Source organism: Fistularia commersonii, chromosome 4, assembly GCF_037954325.1.
Source record: "Fistularia commersonii isolate RoL2024-O1a breed Wild chromosome 4, RoL_Fcom_v1.0, whole genome shotgun sequence".
Taxonomy (NCBI): Eukaryota; Metazoa; Chordata; class Actinopteri; order Syngnathiformes; family Fistulariidae; genus Fistularia; species Fistularia commersonii.
Window position 1 is genome coordinate 19,464,065 of NC_141287.1, and position 25,877 is coordinate 19,489,941.

At 40.0% G+C, this 25,877-nt stretch overlaps 2 protein-coding genes across 8 annotated transcripts in view; both read left to right on the forward strand.

Moving 5' to 3' along the window:
* LOC147235049 (bromodomain adjacent to zinc finger domain protein 2B-like) overlaps positions 1-8,743 on the forward strand; it is a 34,735-nt gene extending 25,992 nt beyond the window's left edge. For 3 of the 6 annotated variants that reach the window (XM_086145847.1, XM_086145848.1, XM_086145850.1), the window contains 14 exons: positions 727-950; positions 1,594-1,668; positions 1,801-2,038; positions 2,113-2,175; positions 3,777-3,921; positions 4,000-4,640; positions 5,127-5,400; positions 5,749-5,904; positions 6,054-6,208; positions 6,430-6,629; positions 6,768-6,903; positions 7,068-7,354; positions 7,802-7,942; positions 8,043-8,743. In XM_086145847.1, the coding sequence (XP_086001973.1) occupies positions 727-950; positions 1,594-1,668; positions 1,801-2,038; positions 2,113-2,175; positions 3,777-3,921; positions 4,000-4,640; positions 5,127-5,400; positions 5,749-5,904; positions 6,054-6,208; positions 6,430-6,629; positions 6,768-6,903; positions 7,068-7,354; positions 7,802-7,942; positions 8,043-8,190 (2,883 nt within the window). In that variant the 3' untranslated portion in view covers positions 8,191-8,743. Of the gene's footprint in view, positions 1-726; positions 951-1,593; positions 1,669-1,800; positions 2,039-2,112; positions 2,176-3,776; positions 3,922-3,999; positions 4,641-5,126; positions 5,401-5,748; positions 5,905-6,053; positions 6,209-6,429; positions 6,630-6,744; positions 6,904-7,067; positions 7,355-7,801; positions 7,943-8,042 lie in introns of those variants that run through there. The other 3 variants (XR_015106071.1, XM_086145849.1, XR_015106072.1) reach the window with 3 other exon arrangements.
* A 1,479-nt stretch (positions 8,744-10,222) lies between these two features.
* LOC147235050 (WD repeat, SAM and U-box domain-containing protein 1-like) lies at positions 10,223-25,749 on the forward strand. 2 transcript variants are annotated; one of them, XM_086145824.1, is made up of 12 exons: positions 10,223-10,988; positions 12,986-13,173; positions 14,280-14,366; positions 15,333-15,426; positions 17,171-17,204; positions 17,306-17,346; positions 17,680-17,780; positions 18,303-18,350; positions 20,696-20,872; positions 24,852-24,986; positions 25,087-25,274; positions 25,687-25,749. In XM_086145824.1, the coding sequence occupies exons 1-11, from the start codon at positions 10,591-10,593 to the stop codon at positions 25,242-25,244; spliced, it is 1,461 nt and encodes a 486-aa protein (XP_086001950.1). In that variant the 5' UTR covers positions 10,223-10,590; the 3' UTR covers positions 25,245-25,274; positions 25,687-25,749. The 2 variants fall into 2 exon arrangements, with proteins under 2 accessions (XP_086001950.1, XP_086001949.1); XM_086145823.1 differs by having other exon boundaries at positions 25,087-25,749.
* Positions 25,750-25,877: the final 128 nt, after the last annotated feature.

Below are 25,877 nucleotides of genomic sequence, written 5' to 3' on the forward strand. Positions count from 1 at the left end.
TTTACTTTCTGATAAAAGCAAAAAATGTGAAAATGCAAAAACAAGACATCTGCAAAGGCAACAAAAACTGCAATGCGCCCACTCTAGCGCTTATATTTCTTGCATTCATTGAACAGAGGAAATGTTTGCTGTCATTATTTGTTTTCATTGAATAAAAGATTTTAACTTTGACACAATAAGGTAGTGGTTATCCTATCTTATAATTTTGCGTACCTTAGTGTCTCCAGCATGCCTTTGAAAACATGCTGGGTTTTATTAGTGCTCTTAATCTTCACAGCTGCATGCTGACACCTATCTCTCTGTCTTTCTTTCGGAGGATTCAAAAATCCTCAAATTGGAAGCCCATGCGTTAATGAAATGTATCCCCCCTAGGTAGATTTTCTATTCTGCAGAGTATAATCAAGCCCTTAGGTGATCTTGTTTCTGTAAAAGCTGCCTCAGGCTACTGTGTTTGTATCACGGGGGTTACTTTGGTACTTTGACAGTGACAGTAATAAACTATGCGATGACATACCCCAAAACTTTAAACAAATTTCATTGTAATAGTAGGACTACCGAACATCTTCATGGAAGACTACCGAGACATCTCTGGAGGCATTTCAGCATTTACCCGTTGGAAAAAAAACGATTTTGCCTTAGAGCCTGTAACAAGGCACATAGGATGTTTATTAACTCGTTCAAGGGTAAGCATTTATTTTTGAAAATCTTTCATACTATTTCCACCAGTGTAAGACCGCCTTGGGGGACCACCTGAATAATGTCGGCATAAACCGAGACAACGTGTCTGAGATCCTGCAAATCTACATGGACGGTCACTGTGAGCAGACAGAGATGGCGGCTCTCGCTGTAAGTCTCAGGACGAAGGCTTTTCAGGCTCACACGCCGTCTCAAAAGGCCTCGATGCTGGCGTTCCTGGTTAATGAGCTCTGCTGCAACAAGGCTGTGGCCAGGTAAAGATACAGACTCCAACTGACTGTCATATTTTCTGCAATCGATGAATAGGTGATGACAAATTATGATTCATCGGTGAATGTTATCGGTCATCTAGGCTGTTGTCAAGACTTATCTTGACAATTGTGCAATAGCTTCTCGCCTTTAAAATGTTTCACTTCTCATCCATGGGGGTTCTTAAGCTCTAACAAACAGTGGGGAGCTGCCATTTTAAAAACATTATACCAGAAACAAACAAATTTTTTTTTGACAAATTTTGATGTGTCTACATTTGTTTGAAGGCAATAATGTCATGCATTGTTATTGTGACCTTTAATAATTACAAAAACATTTTAAAACTGTGATATATTTCTCGAAGAAGGTTGTTCTTCGTTTGTGAGCATGACAAAAGCGAAAGTATTCTTGATGTGTTTGAAGTTGGTAAATTGCTCTGTGTAGCTGACAGTGAAGCCATAGTAGTTACTTTGATTCCTGCAGCTTGAATTTTAATGGAATGACAAAAGGAATATGAGGGTCTGATGGACAGTTTTCACATTGTTGCATCAAACCGTGTCATCAATCTTTAATCTGCCTCATGAGCTTTTTATTAAACAAAAAGGGCATAAAAATACATCAGCCTCAGTATTGTCTTATACCTTGCAGTGAGATCGACAAAAACATCGACTGCATGACAAACCTTAGGAAAGATAAATGGGTCATCGAAGGAAAACTTCGAAAGTGAGTATATGATATACTTTGAAAACTGTGACCATGAATATGAAATATTTCTTTTCCTAACTAACCTGAAGAGCTGCTTTGCTGTCAAAAAGCTGATTTTTAAGTTTCCTTTGTGCATCGGTATCATCAAAGACTGAGGAGCATCCATGCAAAAAAGACAGGGAAGATAGACAACAGCGTTGCAGGAGAGGACAGCCACGCTACTGTCAGTCCTCATCCTAGAAACAAATGCAAGAAAAACGAAGGAGACAGCGAAGATGAAGAGGATGAGGATGATGAGAGTGATGACCAAGGTGGTGATGATGATGAGGAGGAGGAGGAAGACTCAGGGGTGAAGAAAGCCAGGAAAGCCAATACATGCGAAGAGGAGGTCAGTGACAGCGGTGTTATTTGCTGTAAATGTCAGTTGGTCCAATGGTTTCACTCACAGATCTTTTCATCCAGGACAATGGTGTAAACTTAGCCAGCGTGGAGGAGCTGGAAAAACAAATTGAGAAAACATACAAGGTGAGGGAGTTCATGTTAATTACGAGGGGAACCAAAGATGGGATAAGGTACCTTTTTGCAGAATGATAATTCGGCTTTGGGATTGAAAATGATTTAACTACCTTGATATTTATGGTGATTAGGGATCTATGCCACAACCCTCTGATTTTAATATAAGGTTTCTCATCGCAATCAACTATGCAGTTTATAATATAAAAATGGTTGCATTAAAAATCATTCTCACTCTAGGAAATATTCTGCCTTGTTTAGAAATATAAATCCACAGAAGGTTGAACTTTTCCACTGCTGTAATTACAATTTGGCCACAAATGCAAGTATGCACAACAACTTGAAGATAAACAAAACACATGTATCATACTATCAATGATAATTGTGTATATCTTGATAAATGTAGCAAGGTTTATATTTTTAAAAATGACTTCACTTGGGGTTGTTCTCTGCTATTATACTCGCTGAAGATTACTGTTATATTCAACAATTCCAGTTGAAAATAAGAGGGGATGCTTTCAATCATTTTAGACTCTCCATACACTAAATTCCTTCAAGCAGCAAAACCGAAAACAATATACGGTAGTAATACTGTAAACTTGAATACAGAAATTGCCTTTCACATCTGAAATATGTTATTTCACAAGCTAAATTGTTTTTCTAACTTGGCATGGTCATACAGAATATTAAAAAAAAAACCTAACATATTTTGGCTTCAAGCCTCAATCACACTTCTGTCAGAGATGCAAAACCAGAACCTATTTCCGAATCAGAAAACCTTCTCTCTTACTTGGCAAGTCCATCATTCTAAATGCAATCCTCCAGAATACAGGTGCTCGGAGTACTTAAAGACAATTGGATCACTTTAATTGGTTTTAATCATATTACACTCCTAACATTCATGATTCATTGCATAAATAAACAATTTAATTAGACAATGACATGTAACCACCTTATTTTTTGTACCAGATTTCAAACCCGTATTGTTTATTATCATAAGTTAAATCGAAAATTGATTGATCATATCTCAGAGTAATGTGCCATAGTTCTTGGACCATGCGCTTGTGATTGCGTAAATGGTGCCCATATCTGATTCTTGTCATATTTTAGGGGTTGTAGAAATCCCATTTTGTATTTGATTGAATATGAAAACTGAAATTTTAGCCAGGGTCCCAGACAATAAAAGATTGTTACTTATTATTTAACTTAACAGAGACTATACACTATACAGAGGCACTTTATAATATGAAACCACATTGTGCGGAATAATATCAGCTAATAAGGGCCTGCAATACAGTACAATTAAACTTTGTGGAATCCATACAATACTGTGAGTATACAAATTTGTATATGCTTTTAATTCTGTAGATTGATTTGAACGGACACTGATTTTGGCTCAAAGGATCATTTTAGTTAATATTACCAATAGTTTCAGATGTAGCAGTAATATCAAATAAGGGGAGGACAGAGACTTAAGCGGAATTTCATTCAAAATATTTCATGTCTTTTAACCTGAGCCTAAAAAAGAAGCTGAAAAGTGTTGTGGTATATATATATTTCATTTTTGTAATTTGTGCATTGGAGTTCACCTGGCTGTTCTTTTGTTCCTTAAGCAACAGTGTCAAATCAGCCAGAAGATCTTTGACTCCTCTTACTCTTTGCGCTCCATGGTGATCGGACAGGACCGATACAAAAGATGTTACTGGGTCCTTCCACAGTGCGGGGGCATCTTCGTCGAAGGCATGGAGAGTAATGAAGGTGCGAGACGAAATTTAAATTGTATTCCGCCTTTTTTTTTTTTTTCTTCGCCCAGTTAAATGTCTATGTTTAACTCAGGTTATGAGGAGATGGAGAAGATAGAAGTTAAGACTCAAGTACTGAAGGTAAAGGAGGAGCTACTCGAGGACATGAGAAGAGCAGTGGTTTCCAGCTCAACTAAGAGTCAAGACCAAGTTCCATATTTATCTGAAAACCACCAAACCAAAGACAATCTCAATCTCTTAACTCAGAAACCCGTCTTCTTCTCTGAACTCACTGACATTTCCAAAGCGTCCCAGGACTCTGATGTCAAATCAAAGAAAATTCAGAACAACCGTTCTGCTTGCTACTCCACACACGCCACTTCTCAGATGGACATCACTCAACTGATAGACAAGGAAGGTACTTCACTACAGTCTGAGCTCAACATGTATCTCCCTAAAAGAAGTCCCTTGGTGACCTGGATCCCTCAAGCTATCCTTCATGATGACCAGCTCTGCAAGATATTGACAGAAAAGAATGACTGTTGGTTTAGCATCCTGCCTCGCTCTCCATGTGATGAGTACTCTGTAACCTCTGGCTCCAACCCTCCAGCCTCTTTGTCTCCTCCACAGACTATCAACAACAAATCTCACCCTTCCCTTTCCCCTAATCCCTTATCTTCAACCAGCTACAGCAGCTCTGTTGGGATCAATAAAACACAATCATCTGTCCTTCAGGTTGGTGGATAATAATGCTGCTGTCTACGTCTCAGCCACAGCATTGTTTGTCACGTTGCGATTTTAATAACACCACCAGTCTTGGATGTGAAAAGCATGGATATATAATCCTTCCAGTGAAAAAAGCATGTGCAACTTTTTATAATATTCCTTTTATTTACACATACCATACATTATGGTTAGTCCAGCAGCTTTACAGTTTCCTGGTTTAATTCTGACTAAAGCCTTTTCGTGTGACGATTGCATGTTCTCCCTCTGCCGGCATGGGGTTTTTCCTAGGTTTCTTGGTTTTCCAAAAGATGCAATAAGATTAAGTGAAGACTGTCATAATCTATTGGGGTAAATAAAAGAGTGGCTACAACACACCTCCTGCCCAGTGGTGGCAGCGATTGGCTCCAGCGCCCCTGCAGCCCTTTTTTGAATGAATTAATTATGTAATAAATTAAATGACGACTCGTTCTAACTGATATGTGTTTTTCCTCTCAGCCGTTACTGCCTGGCATTCACCAAAGGGGACGGACAATGTGCGCTGGGTCCAGTACTAAAACGAATTCTGATTTGCCCGGCCCGGTCACATCTCTGGCACCTATGCTTGTTCGTGCCTCCCAGCATGCAGAAGACAATGGGAATGGGGTCTCTGAGGTGATCCATACGAACCCTGTCGGGAAGTGTGAGCCCCTGGGTGACGGTCCTTCCTCCGTTCCTGTCGGGGTGCTGGCTAAGACTCAAGACTACCCTTGTCCTCAGCCCATCCCTGAGGGTAAGACTGGTACACTGCCAGGTTTCAATTGTGAAATGTGCAAGAATAGTACAGTAGAGGCAGGCGAGGCCTCACCTGTCATCACGGAAAGAAAAAAATGCAAAATGAAAAAAATAAATGAAATGGTTATATTTATTCAGTGATTTGTACTATAAAGTTATTTTCCACGTAGCTTCATCTTTTTTTTTTTCCAAAATTGCGAAAAAAAAATTGACATGTACCGTTCAAATATGAAGAAGAGACGTCACTGGTACACACAATATTGTCATATAATTATACAGTTTTCATCAACTGGTAAACTTATGTGTTGTGATAGTTAATAAGATCTGTGCACGTTTGCTTTGGCAGAAATGCTTCATGGTTGGTGGACAGTTTCGGACATAGAGGAGCTACAGAGTCTGCTCAGGGCCCTCCATCGCAGAGGCATCAGAGAAAAGGCTTTGCAGAAGCAGATCCAAAAACACATGGAGTATATGACCCAGTTCTGTGCTAGTAAGAAAGACGGTAAGTGCGTGTTGACTCGGCTCCATATGAATCCTGTCCTAAAAGCCACACTTAGACATAAGTTTTCTTAACATTACTGGATATAATACTACCTTTAACATTCCTGGGTTCTAACATTGCCTACTTTTTGCATGTATATGTGTGGACAGTGATCGTTATGGCAGAATTGAAGAAGCTGGAGGTGACTGAGGAGATGATTAGGAGCTGGTGTGTTGAGGAACAGGCCATGGTAGTGGATATAAGTTTGCTGCAGCAGGTTGAAGAGCTTGAGAGGAAAGTTATTTCTGCCAGCCTGCAGGTCAAGGCATGTACAACTTTCTTGCACACGTTTCCTGAAAAAAGCAAGACATTGTGCAGCCTTTAAATAGTTCTGGGATTATACTTTCACCTCCCCAAAACAAATGTTGGCTTCAGTCTCAGCCACAGACCTTTTTTTTTTGAAGTTTCCAACATCTCTTAATGCTGATGTAGGCTTGCAGATTTTGTTTAAATTAATATCATGCATTGTACTTATACCTCTGTCAGAGTTGGATGCATCCAAAGCCCCAGTCAGAGAGTGAGGATCTGATTTATCATGAGCACAAGTCCTGCTCCCCCTTGGCTTCAGATGGCAAGAGAAAAGACAGGCTGGAGGAGCATTCTGGAGTGTTGATTCGACATCCGAACAATCCCCTTGATATCGCTGTCACCAGACTTGCTGAGCTGGAGAAGAACATTGAGCGAAGGTACCCCATCAGGTCTTGCCTTGCAAGCCTCAGTAGACTTTTCCCTCTATACTTATCTCTGTGATAGCTGTTATTAGGTTCTACCCGTTCTGTAAATGCTACAATTATATTGCAGCCTCATTTTGTGTGATGTTATAGCAGTGAGGAGGACGAGGCTTCTGGGATGAGGTTGTGGCGTAAAGCTCTTTGTTCAGTCCGCAGCTCAGCTCAGCTGTCACTTTGCATTCAGCACCTGCAGAAATTCATCGCCTGGGAAAAGTCCATCATGAAAGGGGCAAGAGTCACTTGATTTCTCTCTGTCATCTCACACGAGTTAGAATATTTTCAGATTCATGTAGTAGTTAACTGCTACTTTCAAGCCATGGTATCAAGCCTCCTTTAATTCGACCAGTTTTGTCTGTCTCTATAGTTGCCTTTTTCTGTGGCCTGTCATTTCAGGAACGTGGTCAGTCCCCTCAGAGCTGGAGGCAACACTGTCGAACAGCTGGAGGGGGGAAGAAAGGTAGTGAGTTAAAACGAAATTGTAAACCATCTCTGGAAGGAGAGCTAATCAAAGAGGAGCCTGTCAGCCGCGTTGCGCCGACAAAACTTACCAAGGATTTAAAAAAGAGGAAGGGAGACGAGAGCCCGAGCAGCACTCAGACCAAGCATGACGCCACCGTAGCCTGTGTGAAAAAAGTCACAACAGGCCGAGACGACAAGACGAACGAACTGGCCATGTGTCGGTGGGTACACAGCACCAGCTGCCAAGAATCGTAAACGTTTACCGTGCCGGCACATTTTTGTCTTTGGAAAAAGGTTCATCTATGTGTTTTTTTCTTGGTCGTTTTTAGGTGACTTATGTTTATCTGGAATATTTCAACCGATTTCTTGAAGATAATTTGTGAGCTTTTCTTAATTTTAAAATTGAGCTTAATTTTCCTAGGTAAAATGTGGTGTGTGAAAGGATGTTACTGAAGTATTACATGTTTTCAAACTGGTCAAAAAAGACATGATTTTCCAGAAGTTTTTAGTAAACCATATCTTCATAATAACAGACGCTAAATTGGTTGGAGGGGGTCTGGAAGTTATTTTGTTTTTCAGTCTCAGAAACTGTACACATACGGTTTGTCAGAAGCACCGACTGCACAAACCATATTTTTAGCATATTTGCTGCCCATTTTGCTCCTCAGACTGCTGGGGGAGTTGGAGGCCCACAAGGATGCCTGGCCCTTCCTCTCTCCAGTCAACCTCAGAGCCGTCCCCGGTTACAGGAAGGTCATCAAGAAGCCTATGGATTTCTCCACTATCAGGGAGAAGCTCTTTAGCAACCAGTATGTGATTTTTTTTTTTTTTTTTGTAATGCTGCTACTTCTTATATTTCAATTGGATGTGTCAAACTGATCAAAATATAAAATGTCTTATTGTTTGCAGGTACTTAAATTGGGAGAGTTTCATCCTCGATGTGAACCTGGTATTTGATAACTGTGAAAAATTCAACGAGGATGATTCAGAAATTGGACGAGCCGGTCACAACATGAGAAGATTCTTCGATAAACAACGGGCCGCGTTGCTTAAGTAGTTTATGGATTTTCACATACTTTTCACGTCAACGATCATGTTAGATGTTAAAGAGCCTTGTCTGCCTGCGATACTAAAGAAGTAAACAATTTTAAAAACAGCAATGTGCAATGTGAAAGAGTAAATTATCTGGCTGGACTTGTTTTTGTTAAACATGCCCTATAGAGGAGTACAAAACAATGCAATTTTTTTTTTTTCTTGTCATAATGCACATCCTTCTGAATTTGTACTTGAAATCAAAGATTTCCCCATTCATAGGTCAGCCACTGTTTTTATTCACTGCTGTATCTCAGTGTATCTGTTCAGTCAGGTATTTGCCTATTTTTAAGAGATGGCACACGAGGCTATACAAAATATCTAAAAATTGCATAATCTGTCAGACTATTGAACAAGCCTGCCATAAATGAAAACATGACTCTTCCTGACTCCCAGAATTGTTGAACATTCATTTGTGGTTTATGTGAAATACACAGGTGCCATTTGTTCGGTTTTCTAAGTGGTGGTTGTGCGGATGAGAAAAAAAATAAACCTGTTTTTTTTTTTTCAAGAAAACATCTTTTAGCTCTCAAAGTAATTTATTTAAAGTTGAGATGGTTTATTGCATCCCTATTTGTCACATTTTTCATTTGAGTGATACACAGGGTCTGAAATTTAGCACATCATTTTCATCCATTTATAGAGTTGAGCATGGCCATTTGTCTGCGACTGCCACAGATACTTTATTCAGCCATCCATCTCGGTCCGCTGCCAAACAATAAAACCCACAGGCTCCAGGTCCACAGACCCAGCAGGGACAATTATTATCATTATTATTGTTAAGCAACATTTTCCCCTTTGAATTATTGTCACCTTTGCCAAGAAGCTGTTGGATTTTAGCCTGACGAGGCCAAAATGGAAGTAACATGCCATAGAACTGTGCAGGGATTTTTAATTTATCTTTTTTTCCTCAGTAATTTTTTTGGCTTTTTTTTTCATCAATTTTCTTGATTCATTATCTATCGCTTATCCTGCACTTCGGTTCATGGGGATGCCCAGCTGTCTTTGGGTGATCTGTGGGGTTTGCCTCTGGACCGGGTGACTGCAGGGTCACATATAGAAACACAACCATTCACTCTCTCAAATTTCTCTAATTAACCTAATGTCTGTTTTTTGGACTGTTTGAACCTGGAGCAAACATGGGGAGAACATGCAAACGCCACACACACAGCAGAAATTTACTGCGGTAATCGAACCACGGTCACTGGGCCGCCTATTACATTTCAATTTGCCCATTAATAAACCAGATCGCTTGTAACTACATTGACACTATTTCACTTGCGTCATTTTTACTGGTTCTTATCATACCGTTTTAATTAGAAGATTTACGGATGTAGTTTGAAAGGATATGAAGTTAGTTGTTGTGAGAGAGGAGGATACAGAAAATAGGGTTAAATGGAAAAGGTTGATTTGCTGTGACGACCATTGAAGGGAAAAGCCGAAAGAAAAATAGGATCCCAGTGGTCAATTACACGACTGTAACATTTTTTACCACGAGGCCTCTTTGGGTCAGTGTACAGAATAAGAATAAGAACAACTTTATCTAAATTAGGAAAGTGTTGTGCCAGAGATACAAGAAAAATATAACAATAATAAATAATAGTAGAATATTGTATAAACAGTACAAAAAAAAGATGTTGACAACAATTCTGGAAAGATAGTATTTAATCGTTCAATGAAAAGTAGAAAAGCAAGTGTTCATCCTATTGTCTGTGTACTTCCTAAACAACAAATGTAAGTGACTTCTAAGATAAGATAAGAACAACTATATTTATCCCGAAGGAAATTGTTGTGCCAGAGTTACAAGAAAAATATAACAATAATAAATAACAGTAGAAAATTGTATTAACAGTAAAAAATTAGAGAAAAAGGGAGAATAAGAAATACAAATAAACTGTAAAGTGTCTAAAGTAACAAGTGAAAACTATAAAGTGTCTTAAGTACCAAGTGAAAGATAAGGAGTGCACAAGAGTATGAAAAAATATTGTACATGTCGCTCTTATGAACATATATATCAGTGTTTAGATAAGAGTAGCTGCTTGCAGACTTCCTGCAAAGTACGAAACTTTCAGAAGGGACTGTTGACACTTGAATCACGTGACTCGTAACTTGAGTCACATGACTCGTAACTCGAGTCACGACACTGATAAGTTATCCGACTTTCCAGCCGGAAGGTCGGAGTCCAGGTTATGCTGCTTTCCCGTCGCCGGGTTGAACCTCAAAATTGAAAATTCTTGAAACGAGACCGCTGCCAACATACAGAAACGCATCAAGAGTCCACTTAAAAAAAAAAAAAACTCCTCTCACGGACGGATATTTGAGCTTTAGCGCCACCCGGTGCCTTTCGCGCCAACTACCCTTGAAAATGGTGACGCTAGTTCGCAGCCTCCAGCATCACACGGACGAGGTGAGCTGCTGCGCCTTCTCCCCGGCCCTGCTGGCCTCCGGCTCCGCGGACAAATCCCTCCGCATTTACGAGACGGCGGGTTTCTCCGAGCTCCCCTGCTCGCCCCTGTCGGGTCACGGCTACGGCGTCCGCTGCTGCCGCTTCACCCCGTGCGGTCGCTTTCTGCTGAGTTGCTCGGCGGAAGGATCCGCCGTGCTGTGGCGCTGTGACACCGGCGAGGCCGAAGCAGAGCTGCAACACCCGGGCCGCAGTCCGCTGAGGGTGTGTGAGCTGGCGCCGGACTCCTCCTTCATCCTGACGGGGGCCAGTGACGGCACCGTTGCCCTGTGGGACTTCTCCTCCCGGGAGATGCAAAGGTACTGAGGTGCTTGGGTCACCAAGGGGTCACCAAGGGGTCACCAAGGGGTCACCCAGGGCCTCCTGTGAGGCCCCCACCTGAGCAGGGAAGAGTGTGTATCAGACATAGTCTTGACCTTTGCTCTTTTGCAGTCACACACAGTTCTTTTTAGATTATTTCTTTTTTTTCCCCTTCAGCTTTTCCCTTCAGAGGTCGCCACAGTGACTCGACCTCCATCTAACCCTATTCTCTGTATCCTCCTCCCTCACACCAACTACCTTCATGTCCTCTCTCATTACGTCCACAGATCTTCTATTTGGTCTTCCGCTAGACTTCCAATTCCAGCATCCATCTACCAATGTATTCTCTCTCTTCTCTACATGACCCGACCATCTCAGTCTGGCTTCTCTGACCTTCTTTCTGAAACATCTACCATGTGCCGTCCCTCTGATGGACTCATTCCTGATCCTGTCCATCCTGGTCACTCCCAAAGAGAACCTCAGCATCTTCACCTCTGCAACCTCCAGCTCTTCCTTCTGTCTTTTGGTCATTGGAACTGTTTCCAGGCCATATGGCATCGCTGAGCTCACCAGGGTCTTGTACACCGTTCAACTTTTTTTTATACGGGACTGTCTCAGAAAATTGGAATATAGTGATAAAGTTCTTTATCTTCTGTAATGCAATTAAAAAATCCAAAATTACTTTTTCATGATATTCTAATATTTTGAGATAGGATTTTTGATTTGTCTTAAGATGTAAGCCATAATCAGCAATATTAAAATAATAAAAGGCTTGCAATATTTCAGTTGACTTGTAATGAATCCACAATGTATGACATTTTTGTTTTTGTAATTGCATTACAGAAGATAAAGAACTTTATCACAATATTCTAATTTTCTGAGACAGTCCTGTAGTTTAATTTGTTTTTATTGTTTTTGTAATCGACAACAAGAACCTGGCATTTATGTAGATGGTGCCGTGAAAGCAGTTATCAAAGTTGCAGGGTGGAGTTTTTTTGTTTTTCTTTCCCCCCCCCCACAAATAAGCTAAAAATGACCGGAAAACCCTTTTTCGAGCTAATTGTTTTTGTAATAGAAAACATGAACCTGATGAGAGTCTATGTTTGTTAGTGCCAGTAGGTTTTCAAAATTGCAGGGTGAAGCTTTATTTCCTTTTTTGTTTTACAATTAACTGAAAAAAAAAAGTGTCCTCAGCTGGTTCTATCATGATGGTTGAAGAGACTCGGAAGTTATACTCTAAAGAATACACTTTACAGACATTTGTTTGAAAAAGAATCATCAATATAAATTGTTTTACACAATTACTTGTACATAATAACATAACAAAGCAAAATGCACTGGAAAAAGTATTACAATAATTACATTCCTCCTGATAAACAAATGTTTCATGTTTTAATCTTTTTCCCAATGAAGCTCATTTGACAAAAACTTGGCTGATCCAGATCTGGAATGAATGTTTGAATTCATTTCATAAACAGATATTTGTTTAACTCGCTGCATCATGTATAACTTTGCAGGGAGGAGCCACATCAGCTTGTAAATGTTGAGCTCCTCCAGCCAGAAAAGTGATTTTACTGAAATTACTCATTGTGGCATCTTTGAATGTACGGGGAAACAGCATGACATAAAATCAACGGCATTTAATTTGTATGTTTTGCTTTACTTTTCCATCGTTATGTGTCTTTTGCTTCTTTTTCTTGAAGCCCTTAGAACCTGGGTGTTTCCCAGTAATGAGGTCTACTTCTGGTTTCATTCAGTTGGTCTGGGAATCCATTGTCACAATATGATTAGGAGAATCGCTACTAAGTCAGTTTCCTCGTTTCGTTCAATCACTCTGATAAATTGTGTTGGTGATTAAAAAAGGTACAGCGCAGAACGGGCGCTACTGTTGCATTAATCACTTATCACAATTCATTTGTGGCAGGGTTTTTATAATGAAGGCTCATTATAATGCAAACAGATATTGTGGAGATGTAAATGCTAATGTGTTTCCCAGCTGCAGGGCCGTGAGCGAGGCCAGCGTCACCGCCTGCTGCTTCTCTCCCTGCAGCCAGATGTTTGTGACCGGCTGCTCCCTGGGAGACCTCCGTCTATGGGATGTGGACATCAACCCGGTACACGCCGAAAAGGACGCCCACGACCTGGGAGTCACATGCTGCTGTTTTGCTCCCCAGTTTCAAGTGGGTAAGTTTTAAAGGGTCGTTTGAGTTAAATCCCATCGCATTTTATTGAAAATGTATGTTGTGTGAACCGATTTTCATTGTCAAGGCATGCAATAGGTTTCCAGGTTTTATTGATTGAATCTTTTTCAGCTATTTGTACCTGGTTACCTTTGCTGCTGCACCGAGTCTAACAAGGTGTAGAAACATAGTAATAATAAGAATAATATAATAATATATTATATTACATTATATTACATTATTTACAGTCATAATAGTATAAATAAATTATGATTTTTTAATATTTTTGTACTTGGCTACCTTTGCTGCTGCACCGAGTTCAACAAGGTGTCGAAACATCCTACATGATAATAATAATAATAATAATAACAAATCATTAAATTATCATTACTATTATTTTTATTCACACTCGGCTATATTTGCTGCGGCACAGAGTACAACAAGGTGTAAAAACATCCCATATAATGATAATAATAATTATTGTTATTTTTATATTATATTATATTATATTATGTTATATTATATTATATATAGTAATAATAATATTTATAAATTATTAAATTATCATCATTATTTGTACTCAGATCCCTTTGCTGCTGCACCGTGTCCAACACAGTGTAGAAACATCCTACATAATAAAAATATATTACATATTATATATTTTTAAGTATAATAATGATAATAATCATAATAATAAATTATTCCATTATTTTTGGATTATTATTTGCACTCGGCTACATTTACTGCAGCACCGAATCCAACAAGGTGTAGAAACATCCTGCATCTGATGTTTTAAGAATTAGTATAAGAGTGATTGGAGTAATTGTAACAATTTCGTGTAAAAGTAATGTAACATTTGCACATTTAAATATGTTACAGTTTCATTTTTTTGCACCCCAGTTTGACTCCAGTGAACGCAGCATCATTTAAATCTTCTTAGATTTGAGGCGTTGGTTGTATTTTAACACTTAGTGACAAAGATTTCAAGCTTCCATAAAAACCAAAAAGAATTAGAAAGAAGAAGTTTACGTCTAGGTAGTCTTTATAATTATGGTTTGAGATCATTGTTGACAAGTTGATGCATAAGCAGTGTGTGTCCGTGCTCTGCAGATGGCTGTTGTGTGGAGTTTCGAATGGCCTCCTGTGGACAGGACAGCCTGCTGAAAATATGGATCGTCTCTCAGCGTGAAAGCGCAGGTAGGCAGACCGTCCCTCCTCCTCGCCCGCGATCTTTACCGTTCAGGAAAACATGGAGAAAAAGAAAGGTTGCCGACGACAAATAGTACCCGGAATCAACGGTTGTTGGTGATCCGCCAATCTTGAATTTCTTTGAGACACTGCTGTAATACAGAGGAGGCGGCTTGTGTCAGTGTGTGTGTGTCTCATAATTTATCAGATGCGACATACATCACATTGAGGTAGTGTGTACGCTGCATATTGTACAACTGGTAGATTTTGTGTTTGTAGTTGGAAAATGTGCTTCCATGGCAACAGGAGACTCATACAGTGGATGCGGCGTGTCCGTAATGATGTCACTTCTCTTCAATTGGCTGCAGAAAACTCATCCAACACGTAGATCTCAGCGATACTCGATCAGGTTTTCAGACGGCAATTACCTATGCAATCAAATTCCCACTAAATCAAACACGCTGGCGTTTCACATCACATCATGAATGTGGATATAAATTAGAATCTGGCTTCATGCAGAGGCTGAAATTGTGCTCCGATGTTAAAGATGGATTAAATATAAGGCTGATGATTTAAACACTGTTGTGGATCTGTCCCCCCTTTCCCCCTCAACAAATTAAATCTCTTCACTCCCATGTCTTTGCACGGCACACCAGGCATCGGCTGACACAGGTTTATTGCCTAAAAGAAAAAAACCTTTTGTTTCCGAGCAGCTGTCAGCAGGTGGCACAGCTGCAAGTCATTATTTCCCCGAGTCAGCACCAGGAAACAATATGAGCGAAAAGTTTTCTCGCTGCAGGAGGGAGCCAACTGAACAAATACTGTGATGCATGAGTGTGTTTGCAACCGAGTGTTAGAATTCTGCGGACAGTTTCTGAACAGATTGCAGGAGGTAGGTAGTAAAACTTTTATTTTGAATCTTAATCTTCCCATCACCGGATATGTGTGTGTGTGTGTGTGTCGTTGCCCCCGCAGCATGTGTTGTGAAACTTCTCCACACCCTCACCGGCCAGTCCGCTCCAGTTCTGTCTTGCGCCTTCTCTTCCGACGGCGAGCGAGTCGTTTCAGGGTGAGGTAGTCTTACCTCACACACTCACAACATGCAGACACACACATACGCGCTCAATTTCCACATTTCTTGGGATCAAGATGAAAAACTTCCATGTTTGTGGCTAAATGTTGACTTTAGCACCCATCTGGATAATATCCTGCAGTGTTGTTTGCTTTATTTGCTCTGGAATCATTTACCCATTTGGGAAAATAAGATGAAATGTTTCAGATGCTTTTCTTATGATTTTTAAACAGCAGATGCCGCCGCTGAGCGCTGCTGTTCCCTTGGTCGTCCACAGGAGGAGTGTGTTTTGTTGCGATTTAGACACGTCTCTTTGCCTTTCCTTCCTCTGGTAGAAATTTGTCATCTGTTTCCCAGGAAAACCTGGAATATCGAAAGTCCACTATGTGGACGAATCAGTCTCTTGTAAGATCTAAGATTGATGCAGATGGAAAGATCCAAATAAATACATTTATAATGAAAGTAGTTTGTATGAGAGTGAGAACAGGATAAAATCACCAACCAAATTCAATAAAATATTAACCGTTTCATGCAAAGATGAAGTTTGCATTTCACTTCCTTTAATCCCATAAATAATAAATACCACATTTTAATTCACAATTTTCTTTCTGATTTTCAGAGATTATCTGTCATTGCTAAATTCCTCGCCATATTCAAACAGTTAATCACAATTGCTAACAGATTTTATTTTTCAAAATTAAAGTAAAAACTTTTCTGATTTTAACAAATTTTTTTTAAATGTTTCTTTATAAGTTCGTCTTTGCTTTATTTCTGAAATATCTGGCAATTTTATATGTATTTCCCTTTATTTACACACACACACACACACACACACACACACACACATATATATATATATATATATATATGCAGACTGGCCTCAATCATGAGACTTGAAAAGGAGACTGTGTCTTCCTTTTCTGTAAAGTCCTCTGCATAAAGATAAGCGTGCTGAGAACGCTATAGCACCCTCTTGTGTTGTAGGCATAAAATATTTATACGTCGTTTACTTGAACCTCAAGCACATGACCTAATGTTAAGTGGTTTGGCCAGAAGGTTTTGCTTTTCCCCAGAAGGCGGGTCTTCAGCGTGTCCTTGAAAAGTCTCAGAAAATGGACTCATGAAATCTGTTTAAATTTGCACGTATTTGTTTGCAAAACCAACATTTTTTTGCTAAAATCTCAGAAAAAAAAAGATTGTAGATTGTAATAATTTAAATTGTAATTATTTATCTGTATATATGTCCATAACTGTGCAATGTTTCATAACAGCTACATGTACAATATTTTTTCATACTCTTGTGCACTCCTTATCTTTGAGATGAAATGAGATGAGAACAACTTTATTAATCCTGAAGGGAAATTATTGTGCCAGAGTTTCAAGTAAAAACATAACAGTAATAGATAATAGTGGAAAGGAGGAAGAATAAGAAATATGAAATATAAATTGTCTTAGCTGTTAGCAGTAACTACAAAGATTTCACTTGTTACTTAAGACACTTTATAGTTTATGTACATTTCTTATTCTTGCTTTTTCTCTCTTTTTTTATTTAATACCGTTTAAACAATTTTCTACTATTATTTATTATTGTTATATTTTTCTTGTAACTGGCACAACAATTTCCTTTGGGATAAATAAAGTTGTTCTTATTCTTATTCTCAAAAGCTCTTTCTTTTGCACATCTGTATGTTTTAAGGAAAATAATGTTGCCGTTCTCCTGTCTCTAAATGCATGCATCCAGCTCTGTGGATAAAAGTGTGGCAGTATATGACTCGGTGAGTAACTCCTATATATCACGGCGTCAGTGTAACCAGTTTGTAGCGGGGATTTCTAAACAGGCCTCTCCAGATACCCCCCGCTTGCTGTCTGTTTACAGAACCTCGGAGTTCTGCTGCACAGTCTGAAACATCACGACAGGTAAACGCCCCGACCTCCTGCCGGCATGCAATCCCGCCAGCTATCTGCGTTTCACATCAAAACATCTGATTTTTCCTTGATTAGTTTTTCCCCGAAGCATTAGCCGCAGCGATGCGCTTGTATATCCTCTGCTCTTCAGTCGGTCATTGAAGTGGCACCGCAGGTAGAGACCAGCTGAGTGCTTTGAAGCGCTTGAAAGGATTTAAGATACTGTACCATCTAAGATTTTTTTTTTTTTTTCAAAAAGCTGATCTTTTTCCCGTGCCAATTTCAATCCTCGATACACACCCTTCATATTTCATCCCAGCATCCTCCTCCTCCTCTTCCCCGCAGGTATGTGACTGCCGTTGCCACGTCTCCCACCATGCCCTGGATTGCGTCCGGCTCCATGGACCGAACAGTGAATGTGTGGAGCATCGGAGACGTCGGAGCTGGTAATACTTAACTGCCTCCTAAACAAACCAGATCACTCCCCCTTTTTTTTTAAAACAGACTGTTAGAAGTGGTTAAAAAACAAACATTTGGAGCATCAAAGTCTCCCAAAATGGTGTTTTGGGAGATAAGCAGCAGCAGCAGCAGCAGGAGGAGTTGCTGTGTGTGTGTGTGTGTGTGTTTGTGTTTGTGTGTGTTGCTGTCTGGCTTTCAATGCCTGGAGGTGGAATTGTGATTAATATTTAATGGATCAGCGGGGCAAACTACGAGAGAACCTCTGAGAGATTTGTTTTAGAGGTGAATCTCTGACATGAAAGAAATTCTTCAGAATACTAAATGAAAAGCAATAATCCTCAGATATCTGGCAGCCTCATCGGGGCGGCTCCCTGTCGGACGTTATTTGACTTAAGCCTGACAATTCCATCTCTGCTGATGATCTCCTCTTCTTCTGTTTGTCTCCGGTTACCTTCTAATCTCGGCTGTTTTTTCCTCAATAAAGTTTTCCATGTTCTTTTTCTCTGTAGCCGCTCAACCAAGCAGCAGCAGCAGCAGCAGCAGCAGCATCAGCCAAGGTAAACAACCACATCTCTCCACTTTCCCCTCAGAAATCTCCAGTCTTTTACGTTATTATGCCAAGTCCCTCCTATGTGTCATGGCAGAGTGTTTTCTGCTTGAGTTTCATGTGTACCAGCAGTGTACTGCTTTTGTTTGTTTTTTTTACCTGTTTTGCAGCAACATCTGTGTCAGCTGAAATTTCTTTTCAATAGCCATGTGGTCACTTGTGTGCTTAAATTGGGATATTGCAAAAAAAAAAAAAAAATCAATGATTATCAAGATTTTCTGAAGTCCATTATTTATGTACGTTAATCTAATCTCCTGTCCGCTGGGAAGATTTTTGTACGCGAAAGAAATCAATCACGTCAGGGTTCAGTCGAGTTTGCGGTTTAATTCTGGAATGCGACTTTTTAAGGGTAAAAAAAAAAAATTTGAAATAGAAAACATTTCAGGCTAACTCAATGATTCACTGATTTTATTTGTGTTTAACCCTCATATTATGTTAAGGGTCAATTTGACCCATCGGGTCAATGGGTGAAATGGGTCATAATTGACCCTTAACATAATATGAGGGTTAATGTTTAATGCATATGATATTATCATATGGAGATTGATAACAAGAAAAGGAAAAGCACGTTGGCAAAGTCGTGGCCCTCGTTCGACGAAAAATAATGACATCGACAATTTAGATCAATATTATTGTTCTGGAAGAGACTCCTCGGGCAGCAGAGGCTCAAACAACTGAAAAACATTAAACTGGTCTTCTCGCTTTCTTCACCGTATCAACAGCCGACCGACGTACTTCGACAGTTTTCATCTCAACGCATCACTTAGGTTACATCGCGGACTTCTCCGATAATAAGAAGCCCAGAATGAAAGGAGGTGATGAATAGCGTCTGTCGGGCTAATTAAAGTGTGCCATCTGTAGCGGAGCTGTGTTTTGTTTTGCTTGGTGTACAATCTTTCCATGACTCAGGCTCCGAGACTGCAAGGCTCCTCCGATCAGCTGAGACCTGCAAAGCTGCTCACGCAGTGACACAGCTCTGCTACGCTCATCAAATACAGGGACCGGTCCTTTTCAACCCCCCCAAAAAAACATCGATAATTTAAATTGCAATTTCATGCATGAATTGATTTTCTTTTCCACGTCATCAGATTACCGTCATGAGAAAAAAAGCGTGCGAATATTTCGGTCGTCGCCGCGAAGGAGGTCGATCGTCGCACGTTTCTCCTCCGTTATCAGCAACCGCGGAAACTACCGGTTTCAGTATCTGATCTTAATCATGAATCTTTATTCGCAGTCACCCGGTGGTAAATTTCAGGCGAAAATAACTCAAACCAAACAGACAGAGCAGAAGTCGCAGACAGACGGACGCCAGCGTGCAGTTTGATTCAAGGTTGTTTTTGTCCGTCTCGAGCAGAAGAGGGCTCTCAAGGAGTTTTCAAACCGTACTTTTGCAATTGCGGGTTTTATTTTGTCGAGCGGGAAAGTATGCGCTGTTTATACAATTGTTTAGGCTCGCCGAGATAGAAGGAGGGCGAGGCGATCGGCAACCTGGCCCCGCCTCACATGACTGATGATGGGAAGCACGAGGCGACCATGACGCGTCATTAACCGAGCCGGGACACAACGGGGCCGTTTATCTCAGCCTCGTATGATAAATGAAGGCCTTTCATGCAATTTGAACGCGAGGGTGCCGTAAAAAAGCAAACTGAAGCAAACCTTCGCCAGTTTCTGTTTCACTTTCTCTGATTCCGCTGTGTCTATCTTACATTACATTACATTACATTGCATTTGGCAGACGCTTTTATCCAAAGCGACTTACAATAGAGGACATAAGGACTGCAAATACACTTGCAAATACACGATGCACAGGAAATATACAGAACAGTAAGCTTGGGTTAGTGAGGGTTTTTTTTTTTTTTTTTTTGGACACAGACACATAAACGTACACACAAACACACACACACTGCATAGCCTAACTTGCTGCCAACCTGATCTGGGGCATCAGCGCAGTAAAAAGTCCTGAAAGAGAACAGTTTTTACCTGTTTCTTGAAGGTTGAGAGAGATGATGCTAGTCTTGTTGCTTCTGGGAGTTTGTTCCACCACTGAGGTATAAAACATACCTTAACACCTTATAAAACATACCTTAACACCAAGGTCTGGCCTCCTACTGGCCTGTTTGTTTGTTGAAAAGAAATTCAAATCGTGTGTTCTGGCTCAATGCGGAAAAAGTTAAATCACAGTTGAGCATGTGTGTGTGTGTGTGTGTGTGTTTCTTCGCTGGGAGGATGAAGGACGTATTTTGCAGGAGCCACAATAGCAGCTCACTTCCTCCCTTTCTGTTGCATGTTTTGCAGGAAGTAAGTTGTCGGGTCACGCCAGGCCGCTGCTCGCCGATTGGTCGGAGGAAGATGTGCGGACTTGGATGTTTGAGGAAGGACTGGAGGAGCTTGTCGGCATCTTTAAAACCAACAACATTGATGGAGCGGAGCTCAGCCAGCTGGACAAGGAAACTGTGACCGAGCTGGGAATTGGTGAGAACAGATGAGCATACAAAACACACGCGTGCGCGTGCACGTACGCACGCAACACACACACACACACATACCACCAGATGCTATGAGATTCAGTGGTTTTGCGGGGATTTAATGTTTGATCCTGAAACATGACAAGCCTGAATTGGATAGCATAATATAATCCGCTTTTATCAATGCTCAGATTTATCGGAGAAACACACACACACACACACACGCGCACACACACACACATGAAACTACAAGCGATCTGGTTTATGGATGAGAAGCTGCAGAATTTTTTTTAGACTGCTTATACTATCACACATCACGTTGAGGACAGAACCTCAAAGGATGACCTTTTTTTTCTTTTTTTTTAGCCGCAAACAACGATAATCCCTCTGAAAATAAGATTGTTAGATTCGAGGTCGTCTAAGGTCTCGGCGTAGAAAGACACTTCACACACTGAACGGACAAGAAACTTTTAGGGTTGCTGGAATTTTCTTTATAATAGATTGATTTTTTTTTTTTTTCTCTTCTCTCAATTTTCCCTTAAAAGAGTCGCCTATGAAATTTAATGAATTGCAGGGATGGACCTCGCCATGATGAAAACCCAAGTAATAATACCAAAAATGTTTTTAGGCTTAATGTACAGTACTTGGATTTGAATTTTGATTTGAATTTTGGAAAAGCAATTTGAGTAGAATAATTAAAAATAATGACACCTATTTTGCGTTATAGTTTGGCGAATCTGTTGTTCCAAATGTTGAATTTCAATATTTTTAAAAAAGTGAATTTCCAACTATTTCAACAATAGATAAATACCCGAGTTAAACGGATGAATAAATCAAAACCCAAGTAGGAAATACACATAAAACTGATTCATTGAAAATTTCGTAAAGTCCACCAGGACGTACTGAGGATCCGATGACATTTTCCACCTCAAAGGTGAAAGGTCACCTTCAACGCGGCATCTTAAATGTTCTGCAAATCACTTTCCCCGGCCTTTCGTCGCTGCCATTTCACCAGCTCCCCTGGGAGAATAATGAGGTCACGTTCACCAGAGAGACAGTTAAGATTCTGCAAAGTCTGCACTCCATGCAATATATTACCAGTTTGGACCAACATGAAACGTTACTGGTTGCCTGTCATTCCAGTTTGATCCAGTTACACATTATTACCCATCTTTTACTTTCAAACAAGAGCTCGAACAGCGTATTCTCTGTCTTTGTGAAATCAGCAACTGTTCTTTTGGTCACATGCTGTTTGGATAACAGGATGGACGAGCACACTCACTTTCACATGCAGCAGACACACACACACACACACACACAGCAAATTAGTTGATGAAATATTCATGAATCTTTAGAATAAGAAGAAGAAAAAGTTTCTCAGGGATATAATTTACCGTGTCGCTGCGGCGCCGCCTCATCCTCCCGTTTTATTGTAGCTTCTCATCAAATTATCCATCTAAATGTAAAGGGCAGTAATGGCTGCTGCCATCATGAAAAATGTATGGCAATCTGAACAGCTCTATAGGCTGATGCTTTATTTGCAATTCCTCCATCCGGGAAAAGTTAATCGGATGAATAAGAGGTTCGGCTTCTTTCACCGAGGGATTTTGAAGGAGCGCCTTTTACTCTGTAAAAAAAAAAAGGACGTTTTCCGCACTCCACGTCTGAATCAAAATGATCGTTCAAATCGGTCAAAATGCAGACGGCGGGTGTAAAATGACTACCGGCCTTGAAAAACAACGCAACGAATTATACGGCGATGCGACCTCATCATGAGAAAGTTGAACATAACTCAGTTTTATGCTTAAACTCGACATTTGTTGTATTTTCCTCATCAAGTTGCAGCACTCGGTTTCCAGAGTACGACACGTCGCAAGCTTTTTTTTTTCTAGATTCGTCATCCGTAAATGAAAAAACAGCCCGATCCGTATTATGCCATCATAAATCAAACTTCCAATATTCTTGTAAAGGCCATCAAGATTAATCATTTGTGTGCTACAATTTAAATGATCCAAATTGAACAGGTTGGGGATCCAAGTCAGTCGTACTTTGTTTGCTGCCGGGATCCAGACGGTCACAACTCACGACTGCTGGTGAAACGCTTGACAATATGGAGGGAAAAATGAAAATGCTTATTCAAGCTAGAGTTCAAGACATGCCTTTAAAACCCTTTTCATTTTATTTATTTGGCTCATAAATCTCATAAAATACAGGGAATAAGCGTCTCGGGTGACTTTAACTTCTCCGATCACAGATTTCATGTTCGCTGCATCCGGTGTTTAGTATGTTGTTCACGCAGATGTTTGTTGCCGTGGTAATGCCTTTTTTTTTTTTTTTTTTTTTTAACCCTGCAGTTAATTCTCACTCGTGAAGCCGATTATTTCATGAAGCTTGTTTCTGCAACAGCTGTGTCCTCTTTATGCTCTCTGTTTGTTGCTGCTCGCGTCCGTGCACGGAATCTGTTTTGTCTGTGTGGAGGCCAGCTGTTGTGCAGCTCTATTTATAATCAATAATCAATAATCAGTTGTATGCAGAGTACAATGTGCTCACATTTTGAGAAGGAATTCTGTTTTTTTTCACGGTGGAAACGTGTGACGTTCTGCCAATCAGTGTTCATTGCATCGTAATCATCCACGCTTTAATTGCTTGTATTTATTTTTATCATTAATATCATTATTTGACTGAAGTTTTTTCATTGTCGTGGCTTTAGTTTGTATCCCATGTCCCCAAAATATAATTCATCGGACATGTTTAACCCACCACCGGGCTTCAGTTTTGTGTTAATCCCAATTAACTCAAAAGATGGTGCACATTTTCTGCACATTCAAATCAACACCACCTCGTGCACATCAGGAAATATGTGCATATCAATGAGACAAGAACCAGACTTGATCATTTCGACGATTATTTTCAGTTTATCTTACCTCTCCATATAATAATGCATTATTACCTTATCCACGTGTTTTAATTATTTTATAATTAAATGATTTTTTTTTTTTCAATGATAACCTTCTCTTTACAGTTTTAACAGAAGTTTTCTGTACAGGACTGACTCATAAAATTAGAATATTGTGATAAAGTTCTTTATCTTCTGTAATGCAATTAAAAAATCAAAAATTACTTTTTCATGATATTCTAATATTTTGAGATAGCATTTTTGATTTTTCTTAAGATGTAAGCCATAATCAGCGATATTAAAATAATAAAAGGCTTGTAATGTTTCAGTTGATTTATAATGAATCCAGAATGTATAACATTTTTGTTTTTGTAATTGCATTACAGAGGATAAAGAACTTTATCACAATATTCAAATTTTCTGAGACAGTCCTGTACGCTTAATATCTATGCATTGTAAATGTTTGAAAACCCTACATTTCATTTAAAAAAAAAAAAAAAAGCAGCATCTGCATCAGATCCCCAGATGCTTTATTATGATTGAACCGAAGAATCCTTTGTTCTATAACATAGATTTTAATCTTTTATTCTTCCTCAGACGTTCATGTGCACTTGCCAGTGAATTATGTCTGAGTGAATGACCTTATTTTCGACGATTATAAAACTTGACAAAACAAGGAAAATAGATGCGATCTTCCACCGTGATAAAACATTTGCGGTTAATTTACAGCGCTGTGACAGGTAATCTAAATGAGTATTATCGTAAGACCTCGGAGATGCTGTCAGTGATCTGATAAGGTCACATTGGAGGTTTAGCTGGGAGTGAAATTAGCCGCCGCGTGGCGACGCATCATTACACTGTCAACGAGTCTGGATTTTTTGTTTTGTTTCCCAGCGACGAGCGAGGAAGGGCTCCCGTGTATCCCTGCGTTCACCTACTGGAGACTCAGACAGCTTTCCTTTCTCAACGTTGCGTGATAAACGGTTGCATTTTGAATGCAAGCGACCTCTGCGTCACAAAGCAATTCCGCCGCGTGCGATGTGATTTACCAGCTTCACTGAAGTACGGGGTTTTTTTTTTTTTTTTTCAGAGTCGGTCGGCCTCCGCGGACGTCTCCTGAGGAAGATTGAGGCCCTGAAGGCAGAGCGGGGCGACTCCGAGTTCCCTGATGAGTTTCTGTGCCCCATCACCAGAGAGCTGATGAAGGATCCAGTCATTGCTGCAGGTTAAACTATCCGGCGCTGAAAACACTGACCTCTATTCATTCTTTCACAACTGTGTTCTCAGCGAGCATCGTGTCAGTGTGTTTCTCTGCCGCTCCGCAGACGGATATTCCTATGAGAGAGAATCCATCCAGAGCTGGATCAGCGGCAAGAACCGAACCAGCCCCATGACCAATCTGCCTCTGCCGACCGGCCTCCTGACCCCCAACAGATCTCTGAAGATGGCAATAACCAGATGGAGGTCGTTAAAGGCCGATTGATTTGCTTGTTTTTTTTCAAATCAATGAAAGGTAACTCTTTTGTTGATCTATAAGCCCATCGATACATTGAGATGAATCATACGATCTTAATTTATTGCTCTCATCGGAAGTCATTTTACCTGTTAAATATTACTATTTTGAAAACAAAGCCCTTCTGTTCAGACTTGCTAAGGCCTGTTTCAAAAAGCGTTACTGATTTATGCAAATGGATTCATCCCTGTGTAACCAAATGAAAGCTCGAATTAAAGACTGATAGTCAAACACTGCTGCTTCAATAGCTGCCAGAAGGAATTAATGCAGATTCAATGTGATACGATCCTGTAATTACCCTCAGTTCAGCAAATTGCATTCTTACTTTAAATCCTGGCTTCTTAGACAACTTTTAAATGTCCTCTTTCAGAAACATTATACAGCATTTTAACTTTTCCATTTTGATTTAAAGCCCCAAAGTGATGAGGAAGGAAAAAAAAACAACAAAAAAAAAAAAAAAAAACACCTCTCCCTCAACCCGTCCTCCATCTCTGAATTTCTGCTCCGGGACAATTAACTTGGGCAGATAGAAGTGGTGCAGATTGCTGTGCTGTTATCAGGCACTTAAACGGAAGAAATGAGAACAGGACGTTTACAGGTGAG

Bases quoted from the DNA above. Each gene is read 5' to 3' on its own strand.
- LOC147235050 (XM_086145823.1), top strand. From the start codon at position 10,591: ATGGTGACGCTAGTTCGCAGCCTCCAGCATCACACGGACGAGGTGAGC. The intron at 17,205-17,305 runs GTGAGTAACTCC...GTCTGTTTACAG, and splicing joins GTGTGGCAGTATATGACTCG to AACCTCGGAGTTCTGCTGCA. The intron at 24,987-25,086 runs GTTAAACTATCC...GCCGCTCCGCAG, and splicing joins GGATCCAGTCATTGCTGCAG to ACGGATATTCCTATGAGAGA.